The 26937-nt window shown below is 47.2% G+C and overlaps 8 protein-coding genes across 8 annotated transcripts; 3 read left to right on the top strand and 5 right to left on the bottom strand.

The window, feature by feature from the left end:
* Window positions 1-894: 894 nt before the first annotated feature.
* TRV_04715 (uncharacterized protein) lies at window positions 895-2273 on the bottom strand (the record flags this gene model as incomplete). The annotated part of the gene is made up of 4 exons (XM_003021121.1): window positions 895-1067; window positions 1125-1344; window positions 1428-2084; window positions 2142-2273. Coding segments are annotated over 4 exons (1182 nt in total), but the record flags the coding sequence as incomplete, so codon positions are not given.
* An 843-nt stretch (window positions 2274-3116) lies between these two features.
* On the bottom strand, window positions 3117-4501 carry TRV_04716 (uncharacterized protein; the record flags this gene model as incomplete). Its single annotated transcript, XM_003021122.1, has 2 exons — window positions 3117-4272; window positions 4335-4501. 2 exons carry the CDS (start codon window positions 4499-4501, stop codon window positions 3117-3119), a joined length of 1323 nt encoding a protein of 440 aa, XP_003021168.1.
* A 2144-nt stretch (window positions 4502-6645) lies between these two features.
* On the top strand, window positions 6646-7524 carry TRV_04717 (C6 transcription factor GliZ-like, putative; the record flags this gene model as incomplete). Its single annotated transcript, XM_003021123.1, has 1 exon — window positions 6646-7524. One exon carries the CDS (start codon window positions 6646-6648, stop codon window positions 7522-7524), a length of 879 nt encoding a protein of 292 aa, XP_003021169.1.
* A 1349-nt stretch (window positions 7525-8873) lies between these two features.
* Window positions 8874-10693, top strand: TRV_04718 (C6 transcription factor, putative; the record flags this gene model as incomplete). Its single annotated transcript, XM_003021124.1, has 3 exons — window positions 8874-9380; window positions 9570-10108; window positions 10165-10693. 3 exons carry the CDS (start codon window positions 8874-8876, stop codon window positions 10691-10693), a joined length of 1575 nt encoding a protein of 524 aa, XP_003021170.1.
* Window positions 10694-11167: 474 nt separating this feature from the next.
* Window positions 11168-12472, bottom strand: TRV_04719 (uncharacterized protein; the record flags this gene model as incomplete). The annotated part of the gene is made up of 1 exon (XM_003021125.1): window positions 11168-12472. One exon carries the CDS (start codon window positions 12470-12472, stop codon window positions 11168-11170), a length of 1305 nt encoding a protein of 434 aa, XP_003021171.1.
* A 356-nt stretch (window positions 12473-12828) lies between these two features.
* On the bottom strand, window positions 12829-19518 carry TRV_04720 (nonribosomal peptide synthase GliP; the record flags this gene model as incomplete). The annotated part of the gene is made up of 3 exons (XM_003021126.1): window positions 12829-15740; window positions 15882-18794; window positions 18864-19518. The coding sequence occupies 3 exons, from the start codon at window positions 19516-19518 to the stop codon at window positions 12829-12831; spliced, it is 6480 nt and encodes a 2159-aa protein (XP_003021172.1).
* Window positions 19519-19979: 461 nt separating this feature from the next.
* On the top strand, window positions 19980-21342 carry TRV_04721 (uncharacterized protein; the record flags this gene model as incomplete). Its single annotated transcript, XM_003021127.1, has 2 exons — window positions 19980-20202; window positions 20264-21342. 2 exons carry the CDS (start codon window positions 19980-19982, stop codon window positions 21340-21342), a joined length of 1302 nt encoding a protein of 433 aa, XP_003021173.1.
* Window positions 21343-21736: 394 nt separating this feature from the next.
* TRV_04722 (uncharacterized protein) lies at window positions 21737-26929 on the bottom strand (the record flags this gene model as incomplete). Its single annotated transcript, XM_003021128.1, has 6 exons — window positions 21737-24517; window positions 24593-25015; window positions 25094-25146; window positions 25209-25965; window positions 26038-26423; window positions 26503-26929. 6 exons carry the CDS (start codon window positions 26927-26929, stop codon window positions 21737-21739), a joined length of 4827 nt encoding a protein of 1608 aa, XP_003021174.1.
* Window positions 26930-26937: the final 8 nt, after the last annotated feature.

The following is a 26937-nucleotide window of genomic DNA, read 5'->3' on the forward strand; positions in this document are numbered from 1 at the left end:
TTTTTTTGAAACTAACAGTCTCTATAACGTCATTGTCATTCACAGGATGGACAACTGCTGCTGGGGTCTGCCCTCGATACCCCGTCCACCTTTTCAGTGCGTTCTTCCAACCCGGATCTGCCTGCACAACCACGGCACTCGATGATGAAAGCCGGCTTAGCAGTGCTTCTTTGATGCAATTATCGTCCATTTGTGCCATGGTTTCTGCTATAGTGTTGTCTTGTTTTCTATCCATTCGTTATGGTTATACCGAGACCAAACCCAGGTGATATATATAATTCCCCATCGGCAGATATTCCCTCCATCATCCGGCTCGGCCTAATCTCAATGTCGATATATATTCACCGAAGAGAAGCTCGGTGTATATTTTTTTTAGTATACCGCCTATCATGTGCCCTTCAGGTCCGGCCATGATCCTACTTGAAATCTGTACCGGCAATTTATCTAAACCTACAGTTTAAATCCCCTGGCAAAAATGGCCCTGCGGAACGGGCATATTGGCAAATTTCAACCGCAACTTCTATAGTTTCCATCCTTGTATCACTATAACTCGGCTAGTTTATCGATGAAGCATGGAAGCAATATTTTGCCAAATCACTCTATACCACGCCCCTTACCCTCGGTTTCAACTTTAGATTGACATCATACAGCCCTACCCAGCTTGTCTTATCAACTTTGAATTCTCCGTCGAGCGCCTGCATTGGTTCTAGCGAGACTTTGTACCTGCCGAACAGGTGGTATACAACAGATTTGATGATCTTATCGGCGATATGCTGCCCAAGGCACTTCCTCGGACCATACCCATATGTTGCTAGGTTATAGCGAAGCTAGAAAGGTTATATGTCAAAACTGAGATGATACACCTTATACAATCCACAGACTAGGCTGTCTCACCTGGCTTTGCTTTATAGTTGCAAACCTGCTAGGGCGGTATGAGCGATTATCAGGGGCCCAAAATGGGTTGCGTATATTGATTGCGAAGGCGTCAACAATAATGGTAGTGTGCTTGGGGATAACGAAACCGCCCAAGGTCTTCTCTCTAGGAGGGTTCTCAGGGAACGTGAAGGCTATAACCATAAAGTTAGTTTCTGTTTACATCAAACTTGCTTCAGAGTCAGACTCACTTAACACTGGCCGGAGACGCAGTGATTCCATCAAGCAATAATGCAGGAGGGTGTCCTTTCGCGGTATATACGCCTCACTGTCCCCCTTATTTTTTTCTATCTCGGCAAAAAGTTCTGTCTGGACATTGGCAGCGTCCGCCAGGAGGATGATACATGAGGAAATGACGTGGGTGACAATATCAAGGTTGGCAAATGTCGACTCTGCAATGGTGTCATATACCTGTTGCAAAACAAAAAGTTAGTCGCACTGAAAGGTGGTGTATATTATGGCTTTTTGTCATGCTATTAACGGAAACAACTTGCCTCAGCCTGAGTCAACTCTCCCTTATTCGCCGCATCCATGAGAGTTACTATTGCACAGCTAGGATCCTTGATTTCTCGGGACTTGTACATGTCATTATTAAACTGGTGCCAGGCCTCCTGGTACTGCCGCGTTTTTTTCCAGGTGGCTGTGTTGAGGTACTTTGTCAGTTTCAATCGATGGATGCCACCCATCACAACTGACGCAAACACCTCTGAATAACGACGGCCGAGCTCCCAGAGCCGTTCTTGCTCATCCTTGCTCATCTTACCATAGAATATTGAAGCCACCTCGAAGAACGGGTATCGCTGGAGAGATTCCGTGGCATTGATTATAAATTCATCTCCATCTATGCCCTGTTTGCCTGGAAACGCAAATTTATGAATATCGGCCACATACTCTGCCGCACCAACATTGAGGCTCTCTCGTAGAAGGTTCATGGATGCTTGGTGTGAGAAAGTTGGGTCGAGTGCCTTTCGTAAGCCAGTCCATCGGCCTCCATTGATAAGCCCAAGACCGGAACCGAGGAGCTGTGTGAGGAGCCAGCCTGCATTTGCCTGAGATGCTTTCAGGTGGTCGGTAGATTGACGATATAGAACCTCAACATCTGCTGGATCGGTTATCACGCTTTTCCAACAACCGGGGAGAATGTTAGCCTTCTTCCCTTCTAACAATTGTACCATATCTTATGTTCAAATGGGAGGATATCCATACACCTCAGGTATTGTTGCCGCCCAGATGCGGTAAGTCTTTCCATATTTCTTCTCCCATTCCCAGCTTTTGTTTTTGACATCCAAAAACTTGTCCACCATCTGGCCATTGGGAAACTTATATCGAGGCCCAGTCATTACCCTTTTACCGGTTGCATCATAGATACGATGAGTAGAGGTTAAAAAAGTCTGTTTTATATGAGTACTGGACTTGTTATTCATATCAGTGACTGCTTAGTGGACTTACATTAACCAGAACATCTGCTATTTCATTTGGAGACAGCAGCACGATGCTGATACTTAGGAGTAGCAATGTTATAACCCAAATACCCGGAGGTAAAAGGTCTATGGTAAGATAAGGGTGTATGCTCTCCATGACTTGTCCACTTCGTTGGACTCTCAGTTATTACCAAAACATTCTATACTCATAAGTATCAAGATTTCTTACATGTATTTGTACCAGCTGTGCTCGTCGGCGATTAAATGAGGCAGTCTTCGGGGTATATACGTCGGCGTCAACGGCGCGGTATTCTAGTTTACCTGAAAGGGCCGTCCATAGAACGCAAGAATAGCAGCCTGGTAACTGTGATATATTTACTCGGCCTTACCAGATTATAATGATTTGTCTACAGAATAGGTGATAAGGCTGACAGAAATATTTCGTGAATAAATAATATTAGTAAATATTCGGTTGTTATAATCATCCGATGATGAAATATCTGCAAATACATCTACCATTTATGAATTCAATAAATTCAGCTAGTTAACAGCAATACAGTCTCAGAAAGCCTAGTCGAAATATAAATTAGGAAGTTATACGTCACTACATAGTTGTAATCATAAGTGAAAGAAAAACAGGCCGGAAAAGGTAGGGATTAGAGATGGGGTTCTGTTAACCATTAAAAAATGTGGGTTGACTGAAACCGACTAGCGGTACAGTGTCAGCAGAGGGCATTGAAAAACCCCATAAGAGAGACTAGGTTAAACCTTTTCCATCAACCGTGATCCTCCCTTTATTATCCGAGCAATTCCAGTGCAAAATCCACCAAGGAGCATGGTTGCACCCGCAAAGCACATCAAGCCTATGAACTTGTCCCCTTCTCTATCCTTTATGGCACCTTCGATAGGAAGCCCAGTTAACGCCCCTAAAGCAATTGCGAGACAAAAACCTCCAAGCTTTACACCAATTTCATCGACTCGATCGTCTGCAAGCGAAACAACACAGGGAGGTCCTAGGCTGACGAATCCCCCACTGACAAACCCAAACAGCAACGCGAAAATAATGACACCAGGTAAGGAGGTATGAAACTCTAGAGGAAGCCAAAAGGCTAAAACCAAAACACCGGAAAGAGTGGTAACAAGACACATGGCATTGAACTGTCCGATTATGTCACTTGCCCATCCAGGGACAATTCGACCGATAAGTGATCCTGCATTGGCAATTGCTAGGGTATATTGAGCGAAGTCACCAAACCCGTGTAATGCTGCCATCTCAGGGAGGTAGTTGAGAGGGGCAAAGAGACCCCACATGGTGAAAAAACATCCCAGTATGAAAAATGCCCATGGCCAGCTTTTGAAACCCTGTAGTCCGCTGCTAGAAGAGGCAATTTTATCCTTCTCGGCTGCAGGTTCTTTGCCTAGAGGAGGAAAGGGTGAAGAGCAGAGAACATTGGCAACAATCAGGAGTATCCCTTGCATAAGGGCAGTCCAGCGAACGGCTGAGGCAAAGCCAACCTCTTTAATTAGCCGAGGAAGCATACATGGGTAGATGATTCCCCCAAGGCTGCTGCCAGCGGAGACAATTCCAACGGCAAGGCCCTTTTTAGTTGAGAACCACTGTGTAGCTGTGGCCATCGCGGGGAGAGATAATCCAGCAGCAGCAAATCCAAAAGCAACGCCTTGGGCCAGCATGACTTGCCAGTATTCCTTGCAGAGGCTAAGCATGCAGACGGCGAAGACTGCCATGATACTGAAAGGGGGAAGCGTCTTCCGACATCCATACACGTCAATCAACTTCCCAACTGCCGGGCCGAACAAAAAGAGCAAAAATATCTGGAGGGTTGTAATCCAGGCTAAAGCTGATGAGCTTTGTTCCTTGAACATAGTTTGCTGGTAGTACAGCTGAAAAACGCCACAACTACAATAGTAAGCGATGACGCCCTTCAGAGACCCATATACAGGTGTTCTGGGGATACTTACGCATTCACATAGCCAAAGGAACAGAATTGCAAGAGAAAGGATCCAGCAACACATGCCCATGCTTTTGCACCACCATCTGGAGGGATACGGTCAAGACGGTTTACATTGGCAGGAGTAGCCTCAGCCTCCTCTTTAGATAGAGGGTCATCCGATAGAGAAGCCGGCATCCTGGACAGTATCGATCTGGGTTGGAAGATAGACGTTGGGATTCAAGGAGGCTGCGAAGTACAGCTTCCCCAGAAACCAGCCATGGCAAAGGGTATCGTTTTAAGGCAGGGAGGTCGCCATGACATCTCGGCTTCGGGTTGGTCTCCCAATACTCGGCCTTGCCAGCTCATACTGACTGATTCCGTTATGATCTGACGAGCTGGAGGGACTTATTCGGTCCGCATGCGAACGTGTTTGTCCGAGCGTGGGCTTATAAGGGGCTCGCGGATGGCCATGGCGCAGTGGACAGAGGTCGGTGCTCGCGGGTGATCACCTGACCCCGACATAAAGTCGCCGGGGGATCCACCGTGGCAGGTCTTGGCGCTCGGCCGAGGTAGATTGAGTGGGTCCGCTCCTCGGGCCTTGGCGTCCCATGGGGCTCGGCCGAGCAATAGTGGGTCCCAAGCTCGTTATTTTTATCTTGGGCTTTAATTTTATTTTTCCCCGTTGGACACCTTTTTCTGACGTCCTTCCTCGGCTCCTGCTGAGTCCCTCGCTTCCCCGCGAGCTGAAAAGTGTTTAATAAATGAATTACTGCCCGTTTCGGGCCCTGCAAGTTCTCAAAACTCCTATATTTGGTTGTTGCTCGCCTCTTACCTGCTCGCTGGATTTCTCCTTGCCGGCTCCCTCTCGCTTCCTGTCTGCGACCCTGGATTCCTGGGCTGCGTTAGCCTCTCGCCTGTTTGCTGTTCACTTTCTCAGCTTTTCTCAATACCATCTTGTTCTATATGCCAATTGTGTTTTCCCCTCACACTATTGATGTTCATCTCCAAGTTGCAGGAAGGCTGAAACGCTTATAGGATTCAAAGGTTGTGATCCTGCATGCCGAAATTCAGGCAACAGACCATGGAGAACCAATCAATAAAATCTAATTGAGCATGATGGAGAATAATAGGATGACTGAGATATATGGAAAACCGCTCCATACTTGCAACGATTTATCGCAAGGTAACCAAAGCAAGACAAAGCTTGAAAAGGCCTAAATATACCTCTAAAGCCCATTACAAACGGACCTATACTGCATATTTATGACATTTTATGACTTCGGCGTTTTCTTTATGCTGGGGTAAGGATTATTATCATCCTGTAGGATGAGAACAATGATAGGCGATAGCCCAACTACGCGTCGAGGCTTCGTTTCCTCCATGCACTAGTACTGAGGCTCTTGTCGTCTTATTTGCCCATTCCTGGCTGTGGGTGTGTATGCGGTTTATGCTCTAGCATAAATCGAAACTGTCAGCTACGTTGATTGCCAGCCTTCATCTGCAATAGCATGGCATTATCTCTGGTGACCATGGTAGTGGCTCCACACTTAATTCTCCATTTTGTCTGACGCCTATCAAATCCCTGTCATTCCACGAGACCGCAGCTTGCCTTCGTATCAGAATCTCGCTGCGTTCTCGTATTATTTCCTCCATGGGCATACACAGAAGCTAGGTGCATCCATGGGAATCGCATGGCACCCCATTTGTTCATTCAAATCCTTTCCAGTCCCATCTCCAAGGGGTCTTGGATTTCAAGCCCTCTAATAGACTCTGTTTTCATAAGAGTACAACTCACCCCACCATTGCTCTTGTGCCACTGAATTTCTCCTTGCTTGCACATTAAAACGCTGCATACATATTGCACAAAGATGGCGGGCGAAATGCTTTCTTGGGAACAGTCTGTACCACTACAGCCACGACGAGAAACGGAGCAGAAGCAAAAATTGCGATCTGCCTGTGATTCATGTCATCAATGTAAAGTCAAATGCTCTGGGGGGTCTCCATGCTTCCGCTGCGCCTCTAAAGGTCTCTCCTGTCGCTACGGATATCAAAATAGAGCAGGTAAACCCAAGGGGTGCAAAAATCGCAAAACCAGTGAAAGAGCCCATCGGCAGCAGCAAATAGAACTGTATTCCACTCTTAACCAGGAGCCCAGCAACCCGAATCATGGATTTGAAGATATCACCTTTGGCATACCCGACCCTCTGACAGTTTTACCCGCCTCGTATATAGCATCCGAACATTGGGACGTGGTGAGTGGACTGGATTTACAGTGTCAACTTGCTATTGCTACCGGATTCCGTCTCAAGGTCGCTAATATTCCATTTTGATAGGAGTCCATGTCTAAAGGACCACTCTCCCCACTGGTAACAAACACCAACCCAGAGTTAAAGTCTACGGGCATGCACGATGAAGGCCTATCATCCTTGCATGATTTAGACGGGTGGACTGTGGACCTAAGGTCGATTATAGATACATCCGGGGGAAGAAGATCTGAAGGTCTAGAAGGCCTTGCAACGCCTATATCGTCTGGCAAAGCAGAGTCCTTTACAGACAACGGCACAGAGCCCAACTCCCCCACAACACCTGAGATTCAATCACACCATCCTTCAGCCTACAGGCCACCAAGGGATACATGTACATGCGTCCAGGCCCAAGCAACAAACATAGCGGTACTTCACAAGCTGGCAAACCGCGATATTTCCGATCGATTTGACTTAGCTATGAAATCAGTGACGTCGACATTAGACACCTGTGAGCGTTTCATTGCCTGCGGCACATGTGACAAATCATTTCCCCTGATCTTACTCACTTTCTCGGCGATAGAGCTTATCTTCAAGCTGTTCGAGTTACTCGCAATAAACAATAGTAGCATGCTGCCTCCTGGAGAGTCTCACATCCTTGCATGCTGTCTCGGCGATTACAAAGTTAGCAAGGAAGAGGGAAAGGCAATCCAGAATGTCCTCCTTAAAATGATTCTTTCAAAGGGCAAACAAACACTAGATGCACTGCACAACCTCGTTAATGACTCCTCAGAGCCCAGTGAGCCCAATCATGCAAGTTTTGTGCAACGTGATGGTTCAAAGCTGGAGATACCTGATACGATAACCCGGAATACCCAGCGAAAATTGTCTATCGTGGACCAGGATTATATGAACCAATGTATCAAACGCAAAAAGGAAGAGGTAGAAGCTCTTATGATTACCGTGGCTGTATGATTAGCTCCTATCGACATGCTCATTCTCCCAGAGCACCCGTGGTCAGATTAAATACCAGAAACGATGGCAGGTCCACTTTCAACAGCTTCAAGGCAGTTCAAGTCCTAATTATCTTATATTTTTGACGAGGTTATGTTGATTTTCACTATCAAGTTAGCAGTTACTTGTTGTCCACATCACTTTTCCTTTTCCTGCGCTCTGTGTCTGTTAACCACTGGTTATTTTCTCCCATGAAGTAAAACGTTGTTCCCAATTGCCCCAATTGCCTTGGTATATACGTCTTGTTGCAGCATATACTCCAATCTCGTCGGAATTTAACAGCTTTTCATACTGAATTATCAATCAATAAATATTCTCATCTTCTCCTTAGTACTCAACCTCACCGGGAACCCAATTCTCCCACTTGTTATGACTTGCTATGAGGTGTAAATGCGTACCTATTATGTCACGTGACCCATATCAAATATCTACTAGCTTCGGAAGCTAAACCCAGTTAGTTAGTTAACAAAGTTAGTTAACCATTGGTTAACTTATCGAGTTAAGCTGCGAAGTTGCGAGTATGCGACTCCGCCGGCTGGCATCACAAGCCCAAACACTAACAGGATCCGCCGCCATATAAGGCGCTCTCCGCTTATACAATTAGTTGTTGGCTGGATACGTACACCATCTCTAGTAACTAGCAGAGCACCGCTGACTGTTAGCGTTTTCACGCGTTTATGGATGCCCCGTCTCCAAGGGCTCTGCCATCGGTCAGCACTGGCCAACCAGGGGGCATACAAAAGAGTCGGCAGCGCGCCATCGCGGCGTGCCTGACTTGTCGTCGTCGGAAGGTCAAATGTGACCATGGTCAACCTACGTGCTCACCGTGTCTAAGAGGCAATCGAGCCTGTTCATACGTTAACTCTCAGTCGAATCTGCCCGCCGCCGCATCTGCGACCTCCAGACGGTTAGCCAACCGGACACCACGGCCCAACCTCCGTGCTGGTCAGGATGAGATTCGGAATCGTCTTGAAAGACTGGAGAGACTGCTTGAACGAGTAATAACTGGTGGCAGCAACGCCACTCACTCTCCTGACCCGCATCAAGTTCGCGGCCCTCCGACACCCACCAATGCAGGGCAAAGCTCCGCGACAACCGATACCAAAGCTGGGAATCTAAAGTGCGAAACCCTCTCAGTTGATGGCTATGACGGCGCGCTACTCTTGGAGGCAGAAGGAGGCCAATCTCGTTGGGTGTCATCTCTCCATTATGCTCTCCTGGCAGATGAGGTACAACACCCAATATCACTTACTACGCTTCGCAGAGTCGATATTGTGACATTCTAAAGATTATAGATCCATGATGTAAAAATGCTTCTTGGGGACCATGTCCAGGGTACTTCAACAGAAAGCCCTTCGCCGTTGGAACAAATGATTGAACCCTTTCCATTTTCTACTGAGGTTCCCTCGGATAGTCTAGCACCGTGGGCACCCAAGACAGCTGAGGAATGCTTCACACTGCTAGATATATTTTATTCTAATGTGGATCCGATGACGAGGCTAGTTCATAAACCTTCCCTTCGAAAAAGATTTCTTCAGTACACCATGGAGATTTATGGGCCCAATTCCCAAACTTCAACGGACAATGGTACTACACAAACTCCATACCCTGCGATACACACATTTGAACCCCTTGCTCTGGCAATATTCTACTCCGCTATCAATAGTTTATCTTCTGAGGCTGTTCAATCACGCTTTGCTACTGAAAAGGGACCGCTCCTTGCTAGGTTTCAGCGAGGTGTGGAATACGGCCTTGGAAGAGAAGATTTCCTGACGACTCCTAGAATTGAAGTTCTACAGGCCTTTGTACTTCTATTAGTAAGTCTAATATCACTCTCTTCTATAGTATAGCTTCCGCCTTACCATGTAACATAGACTTGCCAGTCTCGGGAGGATGACATGTCGAGGACGTGGACACTATTAGGCCTTGCGATGCGGATAGCACTTTCACAGGGTCTTCATAGAGAACCTTCGTTATTTCCCTCAAATAATATGGACGTCGTGCAGGTCGAGATTCGCCGCAGGCTATGGCATCAGATATGCTATCTAGACTTTCGTTCGGCAGAAGGTAGAGGCCAAGAACCTACTATAGCCGATGAGGACTACACAACTCTTTTACCACGGAATATTAATGACGATGACCTTGTCGAAGGCGAACCCTTGGTGGCAGGGACATACTCACCACCTGGATTCACAGATATGACCGGCCACTTAATTCGCTTGAATGGAATCCACTGCTTTAGGAGAATTATTCGCAGCACGTATCGGTTAGAACGACGGCTTAAGTCTCTAGGTATTAATGGGAACAACGATATATATCCTATCACAGAACTTCAGTCACTATTCATTGAAATCCGAAATATGGTGGATGAAATGACTGCCCACTTACAAACACAGTACCTGCAGTATTGTGACCCAAATGTTGCAAACCAACGCCTAGCTCTTGGTCTCGCTGCTGTTATTGAATGGCGTTGCTGGTCTATATTTTGGTTACGGACTCCAAAACAGTATCGGGAGGCCGTTGTGGATCCGGAAATTCGAGAGACGTTAGTTATACCGGTTCTGGATCACGTATTGGATGTGATACTAACTAGCAGTATAGTGTTCTTACAAAGTCCATTAGCTTGGTTGAGAGCATGAATATGATGCCCGATGACAAGGACGCAGAGAAATTTCAGTGGCATATCGGGGGACATGCCTGCTTCCAGGCAATTATGCACATTGTATCCGAGCTTGGAACTCCAGAATTCCAGACCACGACCCATCATTCACTCCGGTCCCGTGCACTAGCTGTCCTGAAGAAGACAACGGATGCAAGGGGGTCGGAGCACAGTTCTACATGGAACGTTATTAACCGAATTATCTCCAATTGTTTAGCCAAGAACACTCCTAGTATTTTACCTTCGACTCCGTTAAATGATACCTACTACATATATCAAGAGTCTGTGGATTTATCCCAGTCGCTCCAAGAATCTCGACGTGTATCAGAGGACCCAACAACACAAGGGCTGTCATTATCTTCGTCATTTGGCATGGGAAGTCTAGATATGCAGGATCCATCTTTGACTTTTGACTGGGTAAGTGATATAGTCCTTGAACTATACTACTACTTTCCTAACATATATTTTTAGGGATTTTGGAATGTTGACCCCACTGATCCTAATTCATACTAAGATGTGAGGGTACGATCAGATGTGTCCCTTCCTTAGGCTTGTTCTGCACCGAGAGGAGAATATAACAGTCGATGATAGTAGTAATAACAATATTTATTTGAATTGCAGGTCTCTCTTTCACACGAGGAATAAATAAACCCATTGTACCACTGAGGAAGAACAAAGCCACGACACCTCCCTTTAATGGAGCCAGCACCACCTTCGAGTGCATTAAATATGGTCCATCGTTTCCTCCCGTGTGCTGTACACTCGCGGGCTATAATACATGGTCATGTAAACTCCTTTCTTCTTCTTGTATGAAAATGAAAGGTACGTATGTGTTCCCGTTGACGCGGAAAGTGGGTGGTGTGAACTACGCCCAAGTCAGCATTCTCCATCCTTCAGACCACGCTAACATCAATTTCGGAAGGATAATAGGCATTTCCCAGGAACTTACAACAAATCTTCGAAATCTCTTCGATAATCTCTCTCCATCTGATACCAGCCAAGCTTCCCAAAGAGCTCCTGTAGTCTACCTGCTATTTGCAAGTCATTGTCACAATAATGACGGATTGGAAGGTACACCTTCGGCTCTGGGAACCATTTTCCTGGGCGTATTTCAAAATTGAAGATTGTCCCCGCTGTCCTATGGCTGTTATGAGGCAGTTCTGTGTCCTCATCAGTCGCTCTGAACATTGTCCTCCAGGTAGTATCCAGAAGAGCCAGGCTCTCAGCCGTGTTGTCATCCATCAAACGCCCACCCAAACAATAGGCCTCCTTTACTATTCGCAATGAAGTGTGGGGAATTCGGACGTATATTTTGATACGGGATTCGACATCATCCACGCAATCCACACTGATCATTTCTGCTTTTGCTCCATCATAGCTGGCAATCCAAGCCTCCAAAATCGATACCGCCGCGATTGTCTGCGCGCCCCACACATGGGACCTCTTTGCAAGAGCCATAATGGATCCAGAGAGCACCTTTATTGTGCTTTGGCGTGTAACCAGTGCCTTGAGAATAGGGAAAAAGTACGCCTTGGTAGTTATACGGTCTGCGTCCAGGTCAAATGCCAGAAAACTTTGCGTTACGTGCTCACCCTTAGGCAGAGTTTCCCTTATGGCTGTATATGATTCAGGACCGACGAAGAGTTCGTTTCGGAAGTGTTCAAACAAGCCGCCCGTTACCCCAACCTCTGCTGCATTATGAGACTGAAAGAACCGTGCAACTGATGCCTGGTTGAATGGGTCTACAGCTGTTCCAGCATCAAAACCAATTGGCTCAATCCCAAGCCTTATCGTACTCCGAAAATCAGAACTGCCACTCACGTTCCAACTTGGCTCCAAGGGGGAATAGTCATCAGTCAGGAAAGATTTCCATGCTTCATTGTCTGACGATTGCGCCGAATTTTCAATTGGTCGGGGCCCCAGCAATGGGAGGATATGGGTATGGTAGAGAAGAAGGTATTTGTAATGCTTATAAAGGGGGTAATTCGCCTTTTCTAGAAGGCTGCTCATCAGGGGACCTGTCTTTCGCCACCAATACCCAGTTGAAGATGTTGGAGCAGGTAACGGGAGGGCAGCTGTAAGGACATCGTACGGTGTGGAAAAGCTTTCTCCCGTGGGTTCGGGTCTATCGTTATTACCGTTTGATATCTTCGTCGTTCCTTTCCCATGCACAACTGCACCTTGGATATCATTAACATGTGTTTTCACCTCAGCTGGTGTCAAGATCAAAGATTCGGCGCTGATTGCCATATTGGGTTAACTGAAATGGATCTCTGCCAGAAAATTCCTGTTGCTTTATTTTCCCGGGATGATTCTTGGTTTGGTTTCCCCAGCACTTATATGTTATATATGTTATCAACCAAGTCCAATTGCAACAGTCTCGATCCAATCCGCGCCTTATTACTTCGGTGTCGGGGATGCAAATTTCGGTCGCCGATTTGAATATCCTCTCCGATAGACCTCTAAGCGGATCTTCAATACCAGCGGCCCGGGGGGGGGGGGGGGGGGGGTACTGCAATAATCGCCAGTTTACCACTGTGACTTTGTGTTTGGTATATTAGAGAGATAGGCTCTGGAGAAGGAACAATGATATTTAGACTAACCATCTAAATGCTACCATAAGTACAGATTGCTAGCTCCATTATATTATTGGATTCAAATATATCCCGAAGCCTGATTCCAAAACCATGCTTGCTACATATATGCTGTAGCTGTATTGCGTCTATACTCTGAGCTCCTAGCTCCCAGAATGACTGGTGGAGAAGCACGGCCTTATTATCTAGGCCTAGACATTGGCACATTGCGTCCCTGATACCAATCGCCAGTCGTTCCAAGCCGTTGGTATTCTGATGTTGCAGTGTTGTTTCGTTATCCCTCCTTCCCCTTTTCTCCTCTTCCCTACCGTCTGTACTGTCTGAAGTTTTGTATCTATCGAAATCTCCAAAAGACGATATCACCAGGTGTTTTATACGGTTTGGAGCTGTATCCAGGACCATAAGCTGCAGGGTATATCCGATTGCGTACTGTATCCGTTCCGCAGTGTTTTCCGCGATACAACCAAGGTCATATTCTATATCAACACGAACCTCGGAGTCTTCAATCTCAGTGAGCTCTATAGAGAGAGGAAACTTGGAGCCTCCTGTATTATGGCATGGTATATTTTGAATCTCAGCCCCTTCAAGCCTAAATGCCGGTTTCATATCGGAGGCAGTGTGGTACGTTACCATGACTTTGAACAGGGGATCTGAAAGGCTTGGTTTGTATGGTAGGAGTTTGCGGATTTCGCGGTAAGGCAGAACGTGTTCCAGCGCACGTTGGCTACTTTGCTTGACTGCCGTGAGGAAGTGTAGTAGTGATTCGACTTCGTTTGGACCACACTGGATACGAATCGGAAGACGGTCAAGGAACAGCCCTGCCATTGTCTCCGTCCCAGGCTCCATCCGATGTGTGAAAGGAGCCGCAAAAATGATATCATTGCGCCTATCTACACATTGTAGGGCCAAGAACAGAGCTGCAATCACAATTTGATGCATTGTGGTGGAAGATCTTGTAGCAAGACGAGTAAGGCTCTGAAGCATGGAACCTGGTAGAGTCCAAGACCTCAAGGAGCCGGTATACGTTAGGCTTCCGGCAGGAGCCCTGCCAAATGTTAGTGGTTCCGGCAACCTGGAAAGGTATTTGGTCCAAAAATTTTGGGACTGAAGACTCAATTGTGGTATTTTAACCCATCCAGCCCAATCGATGTATGTCAGTTCCTTTGGCGTTCTGAAATGTATGTCCGAAACATTGGGGGTCTGCAATTGCTTGTATCTATCCGAGACTTGCTCAAGATATGTTGCCATTGTTGTAGCATCTCCTACTACATGCGACATCACTATCAAAAGTATAGCCTGCACAGTGGTGCATGGAATAATGACAACCTCTAATGGCGGCTCTGTGCTCAAATCAAATGATTTTCGAGCAGTTTTGTGAATAAGAGACATTGGGTCATGCGTATTAGTGACTCTGACAATGTTACCCCCGTTTTTGACCAGGTGTCGCATCATGAAACCGTCAGCAATGTGGTACCGAGCCTGGAATATTTCTTCGTTCATAGCTGTTTGCTGGAATGCTCTAGCTAATGATACTGGGTCTATCTGGCCCAGAATCTTACACGCAAAGATCATATTCCCAGCAGTTGAACCATCCGAGATTAGGTGGTTGAGAAATAATTCTTGTTCAAGAGGCGACAGTGGTAGCTGGTTCTCCCGTACTATTGGAGACGTTTCCAGGAAACGTGTTACTCGCTCTTGTTTTTCCCGAGAGTCAATCAACTCCTTGACTGCCAAAGATAGTTCCCGCAGGCTCTGATGATATATAACCTGTCTCAGTGGCATAGGGTGGATGTTGCATTGCTTTGATATTGCCTGCGCTACTCTGATTTGCAGCAAAGAGTGGCCTCCAAGTTCAAAGAATCGAGAATTTGGACTAATAGGCATTTTGCCGAGTTCATGCCCAAGGACATCTGCCCAGATCGCAGCCACGGTCCTTTGAATAGGTGTCTCAAGCTCTACCAGGCTCGCCGTCGGGACTGTATGGTTTATTAGTTGTTTGAGGGCCAATGTGTTCACCTTGTGGTTTGCAGAGGTTGGGAGCGTAGCAAGGGTTATAATTTGGCTTGGAATGGCGTACTCTGGCAACTGCGATTCCAGCCCCTTTACAAGTTGGTCAATGTCAAGTGTTTCGGGGGTGACAAAGGCAACTAGGGTATCATTTGATACCACTAGAGCTACATCTTTTGCCTCAGTGGCCACCTGGGACAGGGTATTTTGGACTTCCCCAAGGTCTATCCGGAAACCTCGTAGTTTAATCTGGTTATCCTCGCGGCCAACAAAGTTGATGTTGCCATCATCTCCTAGGCGGCCAATGTCACCAGTACGAAACATGGCCTGGTCGGGGTTAAATGGGTCTCGAAGAAATCGCCTAGCTGTTTCCCCCTCATTGGAGAGATATCCAGATGTGATCTGAATTCCAGCTAAGCATATCTCTCCACTCACTCCAATCGGGGCCGGCCGCTGCTTGGAGTCCAAGATGTAACAAGACATCCCCGTTAATGGTCGTCCAATTGATATTTTATCCCCGGGAGATATTGTTGCCACCGTAGCAATAAGTGTACTTTCCGCCGGAGCATACCCGTTTATCAGTGTCCTCCCTGTAGCCCATTTATCAGCGAGGCTTTGGGACAGAACTTCGCCAGCAGCCATGATCACTGCCAGGCTTGGAAAATCGCCTGGCTCTAAGGATGTGAGCAAAGAGGCAGTGGCCATGGTAGCATCGACTCGAGAAAGATGAGCTATCGGATTTGCCGGATCTTTAAGGACTAGAGTTGCTCCGAAGCAAAGAGTAGCAAATACTTCTTTTATACAGCAATCGAAACCGAGTGATAGCATCTGTGCGTTTCGCTGTCCAGGAGTAGAACATAGCCTCCCCTTCTCGTGAGATATCACATTCAGGATACCCTTATGTTTCAAGGGAATGCCTAGGGACAGGTTAGCATCCAGGCTTGAGAAACGTTAGGAAATCTGGCGGTGCATGAATATTTCACCTTTGGGAAACCCAGTGCTGCCTGAAGTGTAGATCAAGCATGCTACATCATCAGCGGTGGGAGTACTCTCCCTACATTTAGTCGTTGTTGTATATGCGATCTCTGCCATGGCTTTGATGATATTGAAACAAGGGGTGTCATTGATCACCATGTCTTGTTTGGCGTTACAGTGAATTATCAATGATGCACTGCTGTTTTCAACCATGTACTCCATTCTTGCCTGTGGAAGCTTCTGGTCGATCGGACAGTAAACGGCACCGGCTCTGATAACCGCAATCATTGCAATTAACCAGGTAATGGAGCCATCACAGATCACACATACCACATCCCCTAATTTGACAGACTTTCTAAGCTGTTCCGCAATATTTGCTGTTACCCTACCGAATTCATGGTATGATAAGGAGCGTGATAAGCCTTCCACAGCGCATAGGTTTGGGTAGCACTCGATGGCTTTCTCAATTGCATCTGATAGGCTTTCCCCGAGAGAAAGATAATTTGGCGGCAATGCCTTTGCTGTTAATGCCTGGTACTCTGGAGCGCTAAACATCGTACGGGTGACCGTGCTAAGATTTGCGGCCGGTAAAGCGTCAACAAGGCCGGTTAGTAGGTTGTCAAAGTGGCGGCACATCTGTATAATAGTTGTGTCACTGAAATATGACCGTCGGTATATAAATCGAGCAATAAACCTGCTATCAGCACTGTCTAGCAAAACAGTGAGGGGAATTTCAGTCGTTTCGGTATACCTCACGTCTCGAGGTAGAGAGTCTCGGCTGAACATATCCTCCATTTGGGGAAAATCATACTGCAAGGCAAAAATGGTGTCAAATAGCTTTGCAGGGTTATAGCCGCTACCTTCTTGGATCACGGTAAAGGGAGACCACTGATACTGCAAAATCTCGCATAGTGCTCTGAATACTCCTCGCACAAAAACGTATGCTGTCTGGGACTCATTGGCATCTACTTTAAGGGGTAACGTATTTATCAGGGGGCCGATGACATTTTCCACTCCGGGAATTTCCAAATTTCGTCCAGACAGAACAGCGCCCAATATAGTACGATCAGTTCCGGTATACCTTGATATAAGAATACCCCAGGCTGCATAGAGAAGAGTTGCGGGCGTGACAGAATATTGGTCTCTGGCAGCCTTCTCCAACGCAGACACGCTCATTGTAAGATTCTGGGTTAAAGTTGCCTGTTTATAATCGTTGATATCAGATGGAGGCGGCAATCGAAGTGTTTGCACGGGAACGTATCCCTTCGTATACGCTTTCCAAAATGATATTGCCTTGCTCGAATATTTGCGGCGCAACTGATCTATAGCCACGGCAACATGTTTAAACTGTGGAGGAGCTGGTGGTAACGGTTTATTGTTCAGGTAGAATGCCATTTCTTTTATCAACGTTGACATAGACCACCCATCAATCAGGCTGTGGTGCACAGTCCAGATAAATCGAGTCCGAATGCCTGGTATTGTCACAATGGTTATCTTGGACAAGGAGCACCGCTCCTCAGGATCAAATTTTGAAAATTGGCTGAAGTCAAAATCCTCTTCCTGACGACAGGCAGTGTCCCAGTCTGTTTCTGCAATCGCGCGTTCTGTCCAAGCGATCTTCGCGTCACGGTATATTACCTGGACCTCCGGTTCCGTCAAGACAAAATGCGTCCGCAGAATTCCATGACGTTTATGTATGGACTCCCAGGCGGCACGCAAGGTAGCTGTGAAGTCATCTCTACCTGGATGTTCAAGGGTAAACGATGCCTTTATAAAAGAAAGCTCAGGGGTAGCTATGCTTGCCCGAACCATTCTTGTCTGAATATCAGTCATAGATGCGAGGGCTTCACTCCCAGGGAAGTTGGCCCCGGAAATTGTCTCTCCCAGGCAATGTCCAAACTGTCCTGACGTTGGAGGGGAGTTCGCGGCATTCTCAGCCTCTTTCAATGCTCCAGCCATTTTTTCAACAATGTCCAGTAATAATATCTGACCAACACTAATAGCAAAACCCGCTTTCCTTATAATTGAAGCACGTAAGACTGCTGCAAGGGAATTTCCTCCAAGGTGCCGGAAGGATGAAGCATTGGTGACCTGATCCATTGGCTGCTGGAGAACGTAGGATATGGCTCTGCGGATTGCTTCAGTCCCACTAAGTCCTACTTCCAGAAAGCTATCATCTGCGTCCTGGGAAGCTTCATGAATCTGCACAAGACTCTGCCGGTTGATTTTCCCGTTTCCAGTGGTAGGAAACGTGTCCATCGAGTATACGATGTCCGGCACCATAAATGACGGGACGTTGACTGAGAGATATTCGCGGAGGCCGTCTCTCGCTTCAACTGGAGTAACAAATGCGATGAGCTTGCCATTGGCCATGCAAGCAGCTGCACGGGTTACCTTCTCAAACGATAGCAACGCAGGCTCAACGTCGCTTTCAAGGTTGATCAAAAACCCCCGGTTCTTAGCCATGCTATCCCTACGCCCACAGAACTGTATGCCATTCTTGGTATGTTTCCCATAATCGCCAGTTCGGTACAATTTCTGTCCATTCAGTTTGACGAAGGAGGATGCAGTGCGCTCCGGGTCACGGAAATAACCCAAGGCGAGCCCTGATCCAGAAATACAAATCTCTCCTTCAGAAGATTCCAATCCCTCAGCATCCAGCAGGCTGACAGTGCTATATGGTATGGGATAGCCAATTGTTATCGGTAATCCAGCCACAAGCTCACTCATTAACACGGTGCATGTCGTCTCTGTGGGACCATAGGAGTTATACACCCGCCGCTGGGGGGAGCACCAGGCCTGGATCAAAGGTTCCGCAGGAGCTTCGCCACCAAGGAATATTTTCTCGACTCTGTCAAACCCAGCATCTGGATCCAACGAAGACAGGATGCTTGGAGTTAGTGGCAAGACGTGACAAGTCTTAGCGGCAGCTTCAAGGGTGGGTGGGTCGGCAAGTATGAGGGTTCCTCCATTGCATATCGTGCTAAATACAACTCCTGCGCACACTTTACACAGTTTTGTCAGGTGAGATACTATCGCTCAACACGGCCTTTCGGGAAACATACCATCAAAGGCAATTGAACAAATCAATAATACCCGCGTTCCGTGCCTGGTGTTGAAGTTGAACGGCAGGTCTCCGCCTTCATTCACATACCGAGATATGGATTCCAAGCCGACCATCACCCCTTTTGGTTGTCCTGTCGTTCCAGATGTGAATATGATATATGCAAGGTCGTCTCCGCTATAACATGACCGGAGATAATGGCTCGGGGTGCTGATGTCACTGCCCATAGCCAAGTTGGGTATACCAGGCTCCTCAAAGTAGTGAACTGGATACGGGTGGCCACCCTCTAAGCAACCCACAGTCGATACAACAATCTGCGGAGAAATTCTTGCAAGCACTCCATTTATGCGGCCCTTACCCCAAGAATCTGCATCGATGGGCACATATGCAGCGCGCAGCTTAAGGATTGCCAGTACCGCTGCAACCATAGCGATGGACCTGGTGGATATCAGAGGAACTATACAGCCCGGACCCACGCCTGCCACTGACAGCTGTCTACTCCAGGCATCAGATAGAGCGTCAAGCTCGGCGTAACTGACCTTTGGCCAGGCTGACTCGTCTAGAGACTTCGTTCCATCCTCAATCGCAATTGACGCTGGATGTCGTTGTACCTCTTCGCGAAAGTGGTCAAGGAGATACTCTACCTGCTGTTTCATTTTCGGTATCTCCTATTCAACTCGTTATAAAGGCCCTAGTAGTGGTGATTGCTGCGATTCCAAATTATTATCCCTTGGTTTTTATCAACCATCCATGGAGCAAACTGATATTAAGGACTAGTATAGCAGTCAACATAGTCAACCGGGCTATCGCACACTCTTCCTCGCCTTTTTCTTTCTAGCCCTTGTCAGTTAACCGGTAAGTTAAACCGTTGCGGCGCCGCAGCCGGCATCTCGGCGGGTATAACCAGGCACCGTAGATATTAAAATATCCACCGAAGCCCGTTCGGCTTGGTCCACAAAGGATGAGGGAAGTCATTGCAGCATACTCTGGCGCAGTATATCTTTCGTTGTTGCTCAACACATGGCGTCTCTGGATATCCATTAGCTATTCAAAATCCAATTCACCCAGACTCGCCCCTCGTACAGCGCAACGCCAGTAACTAGTTACGCAATCAGACATGGAAAATGAGCTTGAGCACTTGAGCTGGAATATTGAGCATGCTCTACAGCAGCTTGAAGGCCCTCTCTCAGAAGAGCTTAGGTCATTTCATGATATCTCCCCGACATCTCCAGGGACATCCGTTGCGGTGTATCAGAAGCTCCTTGACGTTGTGCAGGCACTAGACAAGCTCCTCCTGATTTTGACTCCTCCCCATATGCTTTTAGTGGATGGGGTGTTTGGTACAGATTCACAACCTCTTCCTCTTGCGGTATAACTGCATTGTACTGATTTGCTGTGCAGCTTTTACCAACAGCAAAGTGTTGCTCTGTGCCTCAGAGTATCACTTGGCCGACCATGTCCAAACGCTCCAGCCATGTAGCATTTCCCAGCTCGCCAGCGCTGCAGGCCTCTATGAACAAGGGCTTTCCCAGATAATCCACTATCTCCATGAGATGGGTTATTTCCACCGGGACCTCCAAACTGGCAGACTGTCTAACAACCGGCTGTCCAACCTCCTTCGCAAAGATCACTGGGCCACCTGGATCAACTGGGTTGACTTTTTCCCTCGCGAGTATTATGATCTGCTGTCCCATCTACCCAGCCAACTCAAGAGTGATCAGCCCAAGACGGCGACCGAGCTCTTCTATAACACTGACAAGCCCATCTACCAGTTCCTTGCAGACACTGGCAGGGCTGCCGGTTTCCATAAGGTGACAGGTACTGGAAGCGTCGTAGAGGCCCCTGGTCTCCTGGCTGATTACCCCTGGAAGGATGTCAAGAGCGAGACCATTGTCGATATCGGTGCGGGCGCTGGCGACTTTATCCGTACATACCTGGAGAAGTTCCCAGATGCAACAGCGGCAGCATTTGAGCTTCCATCGACGGCGGAAATCCTGCGACAGAAGTTCCCACTGGATGACCCGCTTGCAAAACGAGTTGCATCCATCACTGGAGGGGATTTTTTCAAGGATCCATTACCTGAATCCTCTGTATATCTACTGCGATGGATTTTGCACAACTGGGGCGACGAGGACTGCGTTAAACTGCTTCGACGGATTCGAGACACAATAACTATAAAAACAGGCATCAGTCGTGTACTTATAGTGGAATCCGTCCTTTTTGATGGCCGTGTGGGGCGAGGGGCCCGGTATGCAGATATCCGGATGCTCGCCCGCTGCAGAAATAAGGAGAGGACACTGGATGAGTACAGAACCATCGCAGAAAATGCCGGATGGCGCCTGAACCGGGTAGTCTCTCCACGGGGGTGTCTGACACAGGTCCTTGAGCTGCGGCCAGTGGGTGCTTGCGCAGTTCTACCGCATGGCGACGGCAGCAACGGGAACGGTACAGGTCCTGAATGGGAATCAGAGTTGATGTAGATAATTGGAAGGGATTAAGCCGGTCAGTTGGCCAACTAGTTAGTTAGTTAACGAGTTAATTAGTTTTAACAATCTCGACGGTGGACTAATTAACCAGTTAGTTAAAGTGGTTAAATGGACCATCAGGTCAAAATGTCATACAGGCCCCACAGGTCTAATTAAATGCAACTCACTAGCAGCAAGTACTGGCAACTGGTGGGTATCACGCAGAGAGGGGCTGTTGATAGGTCCAATATAGGATTTCAAATAAAGCGAACAGGTTATTGACTAGCCACAGTGTTATATACTAAGAGAAACAACATGTACAGACAGTAAACATAATCATTAATATTTACAAATGAAAATCTTCAATTACAGCAAATCGTCAGGGTAAATCCTCCCGTCACAAAAACTTTCAGCAGACATCAACGAGGTCTGCATATTTGGTAAACTCTGCATCGGTTTTGAACATTTCCAATTCCTCCGCATGGGTTCCAAGAACAAGCTCGACGCCTCCATCCTTCTTCATGGGATAGATGGCCAGGAATCGGAAGATGCCATTAGCGCGATCAACCTGTGGCCGCATAGACTCCGGGGATCCCCCGTTGGCAAAGAACTTGCTGCCGAAAGATATCTCACTTGTGGGGAAGAGCATCATATTGGATATCATAGCGTGCATGTGTTCAAGACCCATATTCGCAGTTGAGAATCGGCTGTGGTCTGGAAGAGACTGCAAGATTGTGAAGGCATCGTGCACGAGCGATGGTGTAATGCGTGCTGTAGACTGGCGGAGCATGTATGCGACATACCCGATACTTGTGTCAGGAGAGCAAAGGGTTTCCACAGGAATACTGCAGCGGTTCATAATGAGGACACTTCCCATATATGTAGATGGCAGGCGGGTAGAGAAGTATGGACGACCATCCGTTGGTAATTCGAGAATCGACATCTCATCCGGGCCAAAAGTTTGTCTTCGGATCTCCTTGGCCACGCGGTATCGTGCTCTGATGGCAGTACCCCAGAAGAATGCCTGCACTATGTCGCTGATAGATGTAATCACACCCTTTGCTTCTGGGTCTGCAATTACATCCTGCTTCATTTTCTCGAGCTTCTCGGGAGTGATCAGGAATGAAGTGGTCTTCATACATCTTTCAGCACGAGGGAGAGGCCACACGTTATGTAGAGGGAAAACGGGACGAGGACCGAGGGGAGATTCATGGTTGGTTGGACTGTCATCTGGGGGAAAGAATGGTAGGAAACCCCAAGTACCAGGGTCTACTTCGTCAACGGGGCGAGTCCATCCTTCTTGTTCGTGAAGTATCTCGGGCAGGCTATGATTGAAGCTCTCCGGGTCATACCAGCTACATGTCGCAGTTTTGTCGCCCTGGAGGAATCGACAGTTTTCAGCCCAGACCTTCAGAGCAATCATAGCACCAAGTCCATCTAAACAGCAGTGGTTCAAGTCAACAGCAACAATACAACCCCCTTCAACGAAGTTGACTTGTCCAGCAGAAATATCCGCGGGTATTTTAGTGATCGGATCATCACGTAAAACAAGGCTATCCTTGAAGAGTGATGGGGCAAAATCAGCCTGTCGCAGTTTATCGAACGAAGGAAGAATACTCGAAAGGTCCTTGTATACAAGACGATTTCCAGCGGCAGCTGCCATGCATAGTGGAGGAATCGTCACGCAAAGGTCCCCCTTCTTATAGCCAATCTCCTGCTCCGAACAATGCATAATCTTGCCACTCAGAGCTGGGATCAACTCGAATGTGCGATTGAGACCCTCTTGCAAGTTGTTGAACACTTCCTGGTAGCTGACCCCATCTCGGAGAGAGAAATAAAAGACAAGCCCCATGTTATGATTTGGGTTGACATAGTCCAATGCATTCAGCTTGAAAGATTGTCTTGACTGGTGCTGAGCAATCATTCTCCTTAGTTTCGCTGTTTCATCGTCCATCGGCAGGCTCAAAGGGCCAGCCTTGCTGGCAGCCTTTGCTTTTGCTTCTTCAGCTAACTGAGCAATAGTTGTGGACAGACTAGCAAGTGTAGGGTTAGCATACACGTGCCTGGGAGCAATACTTTCACCCAAGCCAGTCGCCATTCGAATTTTCTTGATGGCCGCAAAAACACCAAGAGAATCAAGGCCAAGCTCGAATAGATCTGTGTCCACAGGAGCCTGTTGTATTTCTTGTACTGAAGACGCCAAGATCTCACGAACTCCATTCTCGATTGCATCAGTTGACTCCATGTTAATGGGGAATACAGCGTCCATTTCATCGGGGTCATCACTTAAGGAACTGTAAAATCTGTCAATGTAGTTGTTATACAGAGCCAAGGTTGCTGCCCGCTTCACTGTTCCCTTATCGGTGTAGATAAACGGTTTGTCGGGCTTTGTGAAGGTTACAAAGTCTTTAAGCAGCTGGTCCTTGTGGCGAGACATCGAATTAGCCTTCTTCACTGTCTCCCAGATGCTATCCAATAGTTCGTCCGACTTCTGAGATGGATCTTTTAGGTCAATGAGAAGACCTGCCTGTGGCTTTCCAGTTCCGAAAAGAATGCACCCTTTGATTGCAGGATGCGTTGAAACCAGTGATTCAGTTTCAAGCGGAGTTATCTTGTATCCATTGGATAGAACCACGAGGTCATCGCTTCTGCCCTTGAAAGCCCACAGGTTGGGCTTGGAAGGGTGCTTCATATATAAGTCTTTGAAATTGATTGACTCTTTTTCCGGGAAGGTATGATAAATACCTTGGAAGAGAGGCCAGTGTTCGTTGCGGTGTATCCAATGTTCATAGGTGTCCTCCCCAATCTCCTTAAACTCAAACCCCGAGTAAGGGTGGAAGCAGAACCAAAACCAATCTTCCCTTGGAGTAACAAGGTTGCCAATAAAGAGGCCTTCAGTCGTTCCGGTCAAATTCAGAACCCTCACAACATCATTAACCTTACCAGCACTAATTGGGTTAACTGGGCCACCGGATGCGCAAATGAACTTCGATGGTTTGAGTTTTGCGAGTACCTCTGGTGTTTCTCCAAGTTCATTGCAAAGAGAGGGAACCATGCTCCAGATATCAATTTTGACATTATCAGCAAGAGTCTCGACAAGTCGAATGTTTGGAAGCGCTCCAGCTAGACCTAAAACGCAGTGCAAGTTGAAAAATGCAGGCATAAGGATATTCATAATAATTCCAGCCCCCTTTAGAGTTCGTTAGCCAGTCATGTCTTCGTCTCCAAGGACAAGCATATTTTTTTAAAAAAGGAATATACATACGTGGCACATTGGGAACGACGAGTAGATTGTATCTCCATCCAACCAGTCAGAAGTCCAGGGAAGCAATCCATCAAACCCTGCAGCTGGGGGTGGTAATCGGACTGCGTCCATGGTACCGATGAGACCATGGGACCATGGAATCGGTTTTGGCACCCCCGTACTACCTGACGTATGGAGGTAACAGAATGGCTCATTGATAACTTCCTCAAAGTTCTTTGAGAAAGGGAAAGCCTCGGTGGACCCAGCATCAAGTAGCTCTTCGAGTAGAGGCAGCTGCAATAACTTCATGGGACGATCTCGTAAAATTTCTTCAACAAGTGGCTCAGGGGCTACCTCACTGGCACTGACCCAGATATTGCAATTGGTTGTCTCGAGGACAGAGACCGCTCCCAAAGTACTATTTTTGGGGGAAAGAAAAAGAGCCTATACAATAAGGATGAGCATAAGGAGAGACCTCTGTTTGGAGAGTTAACAGGGTATAAGGTAAAACTATGCACTTACAGCGTAGCCAGCTTTGACGCAGGCGTAAGTCAAGAGAACGTGTCGCAGGTCATCTGGACGAAGGGTGTTAGTTCAGTTATATAAGCATCAAATTACACCAGCAGTTTTGACTTACGTGGACCAATGTAGCCAACAGGTTGTACCGAGTCAGGTATTCCAACTTGGTTTCGAAGCCACCAGGCGGTTTTGTCAACAGCCTTATTGAACGCACGGGCAGTTATTTCCCTAAACACTAGATCATTGCTAGAAAGAGACGCCAACGAGAATACAACTCTTTCAGGCTGGGAAACCGCCAGTTCGTCCATTATCTGCGGGATCAGCCGCTTGCCATAAGGGACAGAGGGTAGCACATTCGATTTTTTCGGCATATTATGATTATTCATATCGTTGCCTAGCACAACCCCAAGGCCGCTTTTGTGTAAGGTGGGAGGGGACTCAGATTCAGGGGTAGTGCCGCCACTGCTTCGGGCGGTTGTGCGAGGAGGAGATGCCGAAAAAGAGCTAGGTGAAGCAGTGCCCGGAGTTGATGCACCGCTAAGATATCCAGTAGCATTCACAGGACGAGCTGCTTGAAGATAACTCGCAGTTGACTCGGTAATTGCTGAAACACCATTCTCACGAAGCTTCTCTCTATAATGGCTGGGGCGACCATCAATGTATACAACCTCTAGCCTGCTGTCTTTGGCAAATTCACCCATGGGAGCGCTAACCCATTCACCATCAGCTAATTGGGCAACGGCGCAATGCCACGGCGTTGTAAACCCAGTTTTGGTATTCAACAAGCACACAGAGACTTTGTTCAAACCAACTGACTCATGAATGGAGAGTCGTAAATAGTTGGGGAACGCATTCTTGACTGCACCAGCAAAAGCCTATTGATAAATGATAGATGTTAGTAGATTGACGGTAATAAGTAGTCACAACATTCACTTGGGACTGCTTACATAACCTCGCATGAGCATCTGCTTGGCCAAGTATTTGCAGTCCCTCTTGTAGCTATGAGCGCTGCGGCCGACACCACGAGGGAAGATGTGCTTCAGATCAGACTCTAAGAACCTCTTGTACCCCAGATAGGTGAGCTTTGTATCAGGGTTTGCCGTAATTTCCTGGTCGATGTCAAGATCATCCCTGCCATATCGATTTATGAGCAAACGGCGAAAGGTGGTGCAGTTCGCAACATATGTAATTTCAGTGAGCTTTTCAGGGAGGGGGAAGTCTAGCAAATCCTTCATTCTGGAAAACTGGATATGAATGAACTTCTTGTCAATCGCCATCTTGCGTAGAGCCTCCCCATAAGCCCAGGTGTCTTGGTCAGATATTGAGAGAAGATCTAGCAACAGGGCCAAGTAGATGCACGTTAGCAGTCTTTAGCATTCTTGGTATTTGAGGGACGATCCGATATGACATACCGTTATATGTGATACCGTCCGAAATGATGGTAACTTGGGCACCCGGTGGGTATATATCCCGTATACGTGCACACATGGTATTTAGCCGTTCAAGGGCCAATTGCTCGGCCATGTCAGGCAGAGTTCCCAGTACTTTATACACTTTGTTTGCGGACTTGAAAGGGAACGCAGGGAGACATGAGTCCACACGCTTTCTCTCAGCCACGAAACGGTCAATTACGTCTAGGAAATGGTCAGCACCGGCTTCCAGTCGATCCTTGGAATCATCGAATTTGTTCAAGGCGTATTCGAATATAATATCTAGGATGAGTCGAGATGTCTTTCGTATGTCGTCAGTGTTGGCTTTAAGGGAGTTGGTCGACATTTTATCGTCGACTGCGTAAACGCTATTTGAGGCCGCTACCTCAGGTTCTGCTTTATGAGGCATGATGAAGA

The sequence above is a fragment of the Trichophyton verrucosum genome, assembly GCF_000151505.1.
Source record: "Trichophyton verrucosum HKI 0517 chromosome Unknown contig00362_1.f1.exp, whole genome shotgun sequence".
Classification (NCBI taxonomy): Eukaryota; Fungi; Ascomycota; class Eurotiomycetes; order Onygenales; family Arthrodermataceae; genus Trichophyton; species Trichophyton verrucosum.